The sequence below is a fragment of the Sapajus apella genome, unplaced genomic scaffold (genome assembly GCF_009761245.1).
Source record: "Sapajus apella isolate SASKATOON/1434 unplaced genomic scaffold, GSC_monkey_1.0 scaffold2, whole genome shotgun sequence".
In the NCBI taxonomy this organism is placed as follows: Eukaryota; Metazoa; Chordata; class Mammalia; order Primates; family Cebidae; genus Sapajus; species Sapajus apella.
This window is the reverse complement of record NW_022436942.1, coordinates 70,211,453-70,220,602: the sequence shown is the minus strand read 5'-3', so window position 1 is coordinate 70,220,602 and position 9,150 is coordinate 70,211,453. Positions and strand designations below refer to the sequence as shown.

Below are 9,150 nucleotides of genomic sequence, written 5' to 3'. Positions count from 1 at the left end.
AAAACAAAGAAAAGCGAGACTCCAAAGCAGTAAGGTGACTTGCCAAAGGTCATTAATTAAGGACAGGAACTACAGTCCAGACTCATCCTATTGCTATTGCTCTAGCACTACTTTATTCTGCGTAAACCAACCATCTTATCAAATTACTAAAACAGGCAGTTTAACCAAAATTGTTAAAAAGCTCTAGTGCCATTTATTTGTACTGAATATTTTATGGCTCCAATTTTAACCTACCATTAAATAAACCAACCCTCTATAGAAACTAGTTTGTCCTCATTCCACTAACATTTCATAGATTTAATGTCTTACCAGTTGTCACAAAGTCGAGTATCCTGGTCATCTAGAAATTCAGCCATCTTTAGCTCTTCCTGAAAACCACAAAGGAAGACATGAACTTTCTCTTTCATTTCTGCTTTAAAGATGACATGCAAAAAACAAAAAACTAGTATAAAGAAAATGTCACCCAAACCTGTGTGTTATTTTATTCAAGAAATCCACCCTTGGGATTTTCTTATTTTAAAATTTTCAATTTAAAATAATTTTATTAGATGAGAGACTTTTAAAAAATAAAAATAATAAAATACTTTTACTAGGCTGGATACTGTGACTCATGCCTGCAATCTCAGTATTTTGAGAGGCCGAGGCGGGCAGATCACTTGAGCCCAGGAGTTCAAGACCAACCTGGCCACAATATGGGGAAACTCCATCTATACAAAAAAAAATTATCCAGGGATGGTGGTGCCTGTATTCCCAGCTACTGGGGAGGCTGAGGCAGGAGGAATGCTCAGGAAGAATGCTTGAGCCCGGGAGTTCAAGGCTGCAGTGAGCCATGATCATGCCACTGCACTCCAGCCTGGGCAACAGAGTGAAACCCTATCTCAAAAATAACAATAATAATGGGCAGACGCAATAATAATAATAATAACATCCCAGTCGGGCACAGTGGCTCACACTTGTAATCCCAACACTTTGGGAGGCCGAGGTGGGCGGATCACGAGGTCAGAAGATCAAGACTATCCTGTCCAACATGGTAAAACCCCGTCCCTATTAAAAATACAAAAATTAGCTGGGCATGGTGGCATGTGCCTGTAGTCACAGCTACTCAGGAGGCTGAGGGAGGAGAATCGCTTGAACTAGAGAACTGGAAGTTGCAGTGAGCCGAGGTCGTACCACTACACTCCAGCCTTGAGACAAAGTGAGGCTCCATCTCAAAAATAAATAAAAATAAATAAAATAACATCCCTTACAGACTTCATCCAATAACCCTAAAACCATCATAAGTAACAATAGTAAAATTCTCAGATACAGGAAATAACACTAATACAATACTAGTAACTAATTTATAAAATTTATTCAAATTTCACCAATGAGCCGGGCACAGTGGCTCATGCCTGTAATCCCAGAGCTTTGGGAGGTGAGCTGTGAGGATCGCTTGAACCCAGGAGTTTAAGATCAGCCTGGGCAACATGGTAAAACCCCTTCTCTACAAACAATTTAAAAATTAGCCAGACGTGGTGGCACATATTTGTGGTCCCAGCTACTCAGAAGGCTAAAATGGGAAGATCACTTGAGCCTAGGAGGTCATGGCTGCAGTGAGCAGTGATTGTACCACTGCACTCTAGCCTGGTTGACAGAGTAAGACCCTGTCTTAAAAAAAAAAAAAGAAAAAATCACCATCCCACCCTTTTTCTGGTTCTGTATTCAATCTAGGATCACACATTGCATTTAGCTGTTACTTGTACTTAATCTCCTTTGATCTGGGAGAGTTCTTCAATATTTTCTTCTCTTTCATGACCTTGTTAAGCATACTACTTCTTTTTTTTTTTTTTTTTTTTTTTGAGACGGAGTCTTGCTCTGTTGCCCAGGCTGGAGTGCAGTGGTGCAACCTAGGCTCACTGCAACATCCACCTCAGCCTCCCAAGTAGCTGGGACCACAAGTGTACACCACCATGCCCAGCTAATTTCTTTATTTTAGTAGAGACGGGGTTTCACTATATTGGCCAGGCTGGTCTCAAACTCCTGACCTCAGATGATCCACCCGCCTCATACTCCCAAAGTGCTAGGATTACAGGCGTGAGTCACCATGCCCAGCCAACTAGTTATTTTATATAATGTCCTTCAATTTGGGTTTGTCTGATATCATGATTAAATTCAAGTTATACAATTTTAGCAAGACCACCATAGAAATCATGTTGTGCTGGTGAAATGCCATCTGTACTAAAAATACAAAAATTAGCTGTGCTTGGTGGTGCACGCCTATAATCCCAGCTACTTGGGAGGCTGAGGCAGGAAAATCACTTCAACCTGGGAGGCTGAGGCCCAGCGCAATGGCTCACGCCTGTAACCCCAGCGCTTTGGGAGGCCAAGGCAGGAAGATCACGAGGTCAAGAGATTGCAACTATCCTGGCCAACATAGTGAAACCATGTCTCTACTAAAATACAAAAATTAGCTGGGCATGGTGGTGTGCGCCTATAGTCCCAGCTACTCAGGAGGCTGAGGCAGGAGAATTGCTTGAACCTGGGAGGCGGAGGTTGCAGTGAGCCAAGATCACGCCACTGCACTCCAGCCTGGCGCCTGGAGAAAGGGCAAGATTGTCTGAAAAAACAAACAAACAAACAAACAAACACCTGGGAAGCGAAGGTTGCAGTGAGCCAAGATCGTGTCACTGCACTCCAGCCTGGTGACAGAGCAAGACTCTGTCTCAAAAAAGAAATCATGTTGTGCTCATCTCAGTGCCTTGTATCAGAAGATACATGATGTCAACAGTCTTATTTTACTATTGATGTAAACTCTGATCACATAGTTGATATGGTGTCTGCCAAGTTTCTTCACTATGAAGTTTCTCCTCTTTTTTTTTTTTTTTTTTTTTGGAGACAGAGTTTCACTCATGTTGCCCAGGCTGGAGTGCAATGGCATGATCTCAGCTCACCGCAACCTCCGCCTCCTGGGTTCAGGCAATTCTCCTGCCTCAGCCTCCTGAGTAGCTGGGATTACAGGCACGCACCACCATGCCCAGCTAATGTTTTGTATTTTTAGTAGAGACGGGGTTTCACCATGTTGACCAGGATGGTCTCGATCTCTTGACCTCGTGATCCACCCGCCTCGGCCTCCCAAAGTGCTGGGATTACAGGCTTGAGCCACCGCGCCCGGCCTCTCCTCTTTTTTAAACAAGATGTCAATGCAGAAAGCAAAGCACTGGCAACTTTACTACCATTGTTTAGATTATTCCTTTTCATGATACAAAAATGGTCTTAAATCCTGCCCCCAATAGGGTTCTTTAATGGTTTTGGCATTAAGCCAACTACTACTTTTCAAAACATGTAGTCATTTGTTCAACATGTTTAAGACAATACTGTGTCTGTAATCCCAGCACTTTGGGAGGTCAAGGCAGGTGGACCACTTGAGGTCAGGAGTTCAAGACCAGCCTAGGCAACAAGGTGAAACCCAGTCTCTACTAAAAATACAAAAATTAGCGGGGTGTGGTGGCAGGCACCTGTAAACCCAGCTACTCAGGAGGCTGAGGCAGAAGAACTGCTTGAATCCAGGAGGTGAAGGTTGCAGTGAGCTGGGATTGGGCCACTGCACTCCAGCCTGAGCAACAGAGTGAGACTCTGTCTCAAAAAAATAAAAATAAAAAAAAGGACAATACTGTGGACCACGTGCAGTGTCTCACACCTATAATCCCAGCACTCTGGAAGGCTGGGTTGGGTGGATCACTTGAGCTCAGGAATTCAAGGCCAGCCAGGAAACATAGTAAGGCCCTATCTCTACAAAAAGTAAGCAAAAAAGTAGGTAGGTGTGGTGGCACATGCCTGTAATCTCAGCTACTTGGGAGGCTGAAGTGGGAGGTAGGAGGTCAAGGCAGTCCCAGACCATATTGTGTGCCATTGTGCCCTGACACTAAGAATACTTTATAAACTAAGGAAACATCATGTCTGAAAAAGCAATTTAGTGGTAGAGAAAAACAATAAGCAAAAAAATACATACAAAATACAAAAAACTACAAATAAATGGGTGCAGTAGAGGCAAATCTTCTCTAGTTAAGAGTGGTCAGGGAAGAACTTTCTGGAGAGATGACATTTAAACTAAGAACTGAAGTACAAGAGCCAACCATGAAAAGACAAAGACAGAGGATGGGAATGGGGGAAAATCCATCCAGGCGGTGGGAAGGGCAAAACGCCTAAAAGCAATGAAAGAGAAAGTAAAGGTAGATCTGGAAGGGCATAATAAAAAAGGGGAATGACTCAAGGAGGTCTTTTCATATAAAACAGAAAGAATATTGGATTAGATCCCAAGCTCAATAGTAAATCACTAAAGGCCTTTAAACTAGGGAATGACATGATTCAAGATAACCACTCTGGGCCAGGTGCGCAGCTCAAGCCTGTAATCCCAGCACTTTGGGACAGCGAGGTGGGCGGATCACTGGAGGTCAGGAGTTCGAGATCAGCCTGGCCAACATGGTGAAACCAAGTCTCTGCTAAAAATACAAAAATCAGCCAGTGAGGGGCGCCTGTAATCCCAGCTACTCAGGAGGCTGAGGCAGGAGAATCACTTGAACCCGGGAGGCGGAGGTTGCAGTCATCGGAGATCTCACCACTGCACTCCAGCCTGAACAACAGGAGACTCCATATCCCAAAAAAAAAAAAAAAAGATATTCACTCTAATATGAAATTGCAACTAGGGATGGCTGGCCTAGATACCTTTTCCAGGGCTGTCCGACTGATTTCAGGTGTGTTCTATTCCAGCCCACTAAGTGGCCAACTCTAAGGCGAGAGCTCAGACGTGGCAGGTGCTCTCTTTTCCAGCTGCAAGGAGACTGGGGGTGACCTGTAGGGTCCCCCTCTGGGGGTCAAGTTCTGGCTGGTTCTGCCAGAGTTAACCTCCCTGGGCCTCGGATTCTTCAGGCAGAGGACTGACAATACATCAAGGACTCAAGAAAATGGGCGAATGCATGAAAGAGTTGAGGCACAGAAAAGTCTTCAAGCTGATAAGGAGACCGCTGGGGGTCGGATAGATGTCTCCGGTCTGCAGAGGGGACCGTCCCTCTGCCAGAGGCGGCGGAGCTTCCACTGCTGGGTCTAGACCCCCCAAGGCAGTTTCCAATCGCCCCCTTCCCCAGCAACGTCGGTGATGGGGAGTGAAGACGTAAGCGGCTTCTCAAATAACAGCAATTGCCAAACGCTTACCGGGACAATCTTTTAATCCCGACAACAATACTATGAAGTGAAAGTCTTGATCCCCACTTCAGAGGCTACGAAAGCGGAAGGCCACCTGAGTTTCCCGCAGCACCAGCGGGTCGGAGTGGGAGCTCGGACTCGGATCCTTCGGCCTCGAGGCCGCACTAGGCCACTCCCGACCCCCCACGCCGGCAGCTCGAGGCTCGGGCTCTAGGCCCAGGCCGGCCCCGAGTCCAGCTCCACCCGGGGCGCGGTGGCCACAGCAGCGCTGCGGACGACGCCCGTTTCCCAGTTCCCGGGCTAGCCTAGGCCGCGAAGGGGGCGGCGTCACTGGGGGCCGTCGAGGCCCCGGTTTCCTGAGGAGAAAGCGCGGCCTTCTCCAGGTGCCTGAGACGCCGCGGCGCCGGCATCTTCTCACAGCCACAACCCCGGGCCCGGAGACCCCTCGCCCACACACCCTCCCTTGGGATGCCGGACCCTTCCTGAACTGGAGGCCACAGGGGCTCTCCAGCCGTATGCCGCCGCTACACCTCACCAGGGACAAGAGGAGAAACGCTGACTCGCTAGCTGCTGACACCAAGCCTCCTCTGTCAGCCCCCGCACCGAACAACGGCCCCCAGAGCTGCCTCACCACTTCCGCCCATCGCGGAGGAGCGCGCCGATTGGCCAGGGGCGGCTCCGGCTGTCGTTCCATTGGATAACACCATTGTCGCTCCCAGGGCCCCGCCTTCTGCGCGTCAATTGGCCCCCCAGAGGCCCAGGGGGCGTGTCCCTGAAAGCCCTGGCCCCTGCACATCTGGAACCTTGAGGCTGGGAGCTGAGCTGTGAGCCTGTTGCTGAGCTTGACAACTGTCCCCGACACAGGCTAATAATATTTGTATGAATAATTCTGTGCAAACATTACTAATAAGACTAATATATTGAGATAATTAATGGCATTTGTTCTCTTGTCATGAGCTATTAATACTTATTAGTCATTCTTGTTGCTATCATAATGCCCTTGTGTAAGACTTCTCCAGGGCTTGTGACCATATATGAGCACTTTGCTTTTTTGCAGTGGAAGAATGAGAGTCTGAAATGCAGGTTTGAAAGCTAGTTTCTCCACTTGCTGCCTGAATGAATTCCCTGAGCTTCTCTTACCTCAGGTACAATAAAGGAGAAAATAGTTATATAAGTATAACCAAGCACGTATTATAAACAATACAGCAATTTAAAATTATGATTCTGCCGGGTGTGGTGGCTCATGCCTGTAATCCAAGCACTTTGGAGGCCAGGGGGGGCAGATCACCAGAGGTCGGGAGTTCAAGACCAGCTTGACCAACATGGTGAAACCCCATCTTTAAAAAAAAAAAAAATTAATAAAAAAAATTCTGATTCCATTGCTGATTATAATTGCAAAATGTGGAGGCCAAGGCGGGTGACTCTCTTGAGCTAAGGAATTAGAGACCAGCCTGGGCAATACGGTGAAGCCTCATAGCCACAAAAAATACAAAAATTAGTCAGGCGTGGTGGTGCACACCTGTAGTTCCACCTACTTGGGTGGCTGAGGTGGAAAGATCCCTTGAGCCCAGGAAGCAGAGGCTTCAAGCCCTGATCATGCCACTGCACTCCAGCCTGGGGGACAGAGCAAGACCCTGTCTCAAAAATAAATTAATATCATATCATATCATGACAAAGTGTTCATGAGACAGTACTAAGCAAGAAAAGCATCTAACAGGCCAGGTACAGTGGCTCAGGCCTGTAATCCCAACACTTTGGGAGGCCAAGGTGGGTAGATCACCTGAGGTCAGGAGTTTGAGACCAGCCTGGCCAACATGGTGAAACCCATCTCTACTAAAAATACAAAAAGTGGCTGGGAGTGGTGGTGGGCACCTATAATCCCAGCTACTTGGGAGGCTGAAGCAGGAGAATCTCTTGAACACAGGAGGTGGAGGTTTCAGTGAGCCGAAATCAAGCCACTGCACTCCAGCCTGGGTCAAAAGATCAAAACTCCATCTCAAAATAAAAACATCTAAAAAAAAAAAAAAAAAAGCATCTAACAAAGCAATATTTATAACAAAATAAGATACTGAGTTTATGCAGTACAATATTTATGATTCCAACATATGAAGTTCAAAAACAGGGAAACTAACCTAAAGTGAGAGAAGTAAGTAACTAGTTCCATTCAGAGGGTATAGACTGCAAGGAGATATGAGAAAGATTTTCTAGAAATGTTTATATCTTGATCTACAAAGTAACACAGATGTATTCATTAGTAAATAGTTATTAATCTACACACGTCTTAAGCACATACATTGTATGTTACCTTTTAATAACAAAATTTACTGGAGTTCAAAAGAAAGCACAATCATTAAAGATTAAAAAAAATCAGAAAAAATGTGTATTAATATGAATTAAGTATATTAATGTATTAAGTACATATACTAAAAAAAAAACCATACAGTGTGTCCTTTTATGAATAATGTGTTTTAACTCAGCATAGTGTTTTTGAGGTTCATCTATGCTGTTGATCATATCAAGTCCATTTCTTTTCAGTGCCAAGTAGCACAGCACATGGATATATTACAATTTATACTGACAAACATTCGAACTGATTCTAGATTTGGCCAGGCACGGTGGCTCAACCCTATAATCCCAGCACTTTGGCAGGTCGAAGCGGGTGCAAAACCCAGTCTCTACAAAAACTATAAAAATTTAGCCAGACATGGTGGTTCACACGTGTAGTCCCAGCTACTTAGGAGGCTAAGGTGAGACATTTGCTTGCTTAAGCCTGGGAGGCAGAGGTTGCGGTGAGCCGAGATGGAGCCTCTGCACTCCAGCCTGGGTGACAGAGTGAGACCCTGCCTAAAAAAAAAAAAAAAAAAAAATTGATTCTAGTTTAAGCAGTAATAAACACTCTCATGCAAGTCTTTGGGGATATATGTTTTTATTTCTCTCAGATAAATACTTGAAAATGGAATTGCTGGATCATATAGTAATTCTATGTTTTAATTTTACAAGAAACTGGCAAACAATTTTCCAAAGTGACTGCACCACTGAACATTCCCAGCAGCAGTGTAGGAGAGTTTCAGTTGCTCCATATAGCCATCAACTTGGCCTAAACACATTTTGAATAAATAAACAAGAGAATGGCAGTCCTCTCTCCTGGGATCAGCTGTCTTCCCTTGCCGGAGTGACCCAGAAGTTCCTCTGAATTCATAGTTCACAGTGAGAGGAAACAACAAGGTCAAGGATAGCAAGGAATGAACTGGAAATACTGATAAGCTCGAATTTCACTTAACCTCTGGGGTGCCTTTTTTTCACTGGCCTAAATCCAACAGGAGAAATCAAAAAAGTTTAGGAGCATTTTATTCCTGACCAAAAAAGTCAGGCAAGAGATTACAGTGGCAGCAGAAAGGATTTAGATTAGGTTAGAGGAGGAGCTGCTTCTTGGTTTTCCAGGAGTCACCTGTATGAGAGGATTAGATGGAATTCCCCCTAACCCCCTTGCACCAGAATCTTTAAAGGGCTTGTTAGAAATGTATTTTTAAGGCTGGGTGCGGTGGCTCACGCCTGTAATCTCAGCACTTTGGGAGGCCGAGGCAGGTGGATCACGAGGTCAAGAGATCAAGACCATCCTGGTCAACAAGGTGAAACCCTATCCCTACTAAAAAAATACAAAAATTAGCTGGGCATGGTGGCACGTGCCTGTAGTCCCAGCTACTCGGGAGGCTGAGGCAGGAGAATTGCCTGAACCCAGGAGGCGGAGATTGCGGTGAGCCGAGATCGCGCCATTGCACTCCAGCCTAGGGAATGAGAGCGAAACTCCGTCTCAAAAAAAAATGTATTTTTATTTATTATTATTATTTTTTTTTAAAATTTTTTTTTTTTTTTGAGACAGAGTCTCACTCTCTCACCCAGGCTGGAGTGCAGTGGCACATCTTAGCTCACTGCAACCACTGCCGCCCAGGTTCAAGCAATTCTCCTGCCTCA

General features: G+C 45.4%; 1 protein-coding gene across 1 annotated transcript; it reads right to left on the bottom strand.

The window, feature by feature from the left end:
* Positions 1–309: 309 nt before the first annotated feature.
* LOC116524691 lies at positions 310–6,105 on the bottom strand. The gene is made up of 2 exons (XM_032240077.1): positions 5,188–6,105; positions 310–368 (listed from the first exon to the last, which is right to left on the bottom strand). The coding sequence occupies exon 1, from the start codon at positions 5,972–5,974 to the stop codon at positions 5,246–5,248; it is 729 nt and encodes a 242-aa protein (XP_032095968.1). The 5' UTR covers positions 5,975–6,105; the 3' UTR covers positions 310–368; positions 5,188–5,245.
* Positions 6,106–9,150: the final 3,045 nt, after the last annotated feature.

Bases quoted from the DNA above. Each gene is read 5' to 3' on its own strand.
- LOC116524691 (XM_032240077.1), bottom strand. From the start codon at position 5,974: ATGTGCAGGGGCCAGGGCTTTCAGGGACACGCCCCCTGGGCCTCTGGG.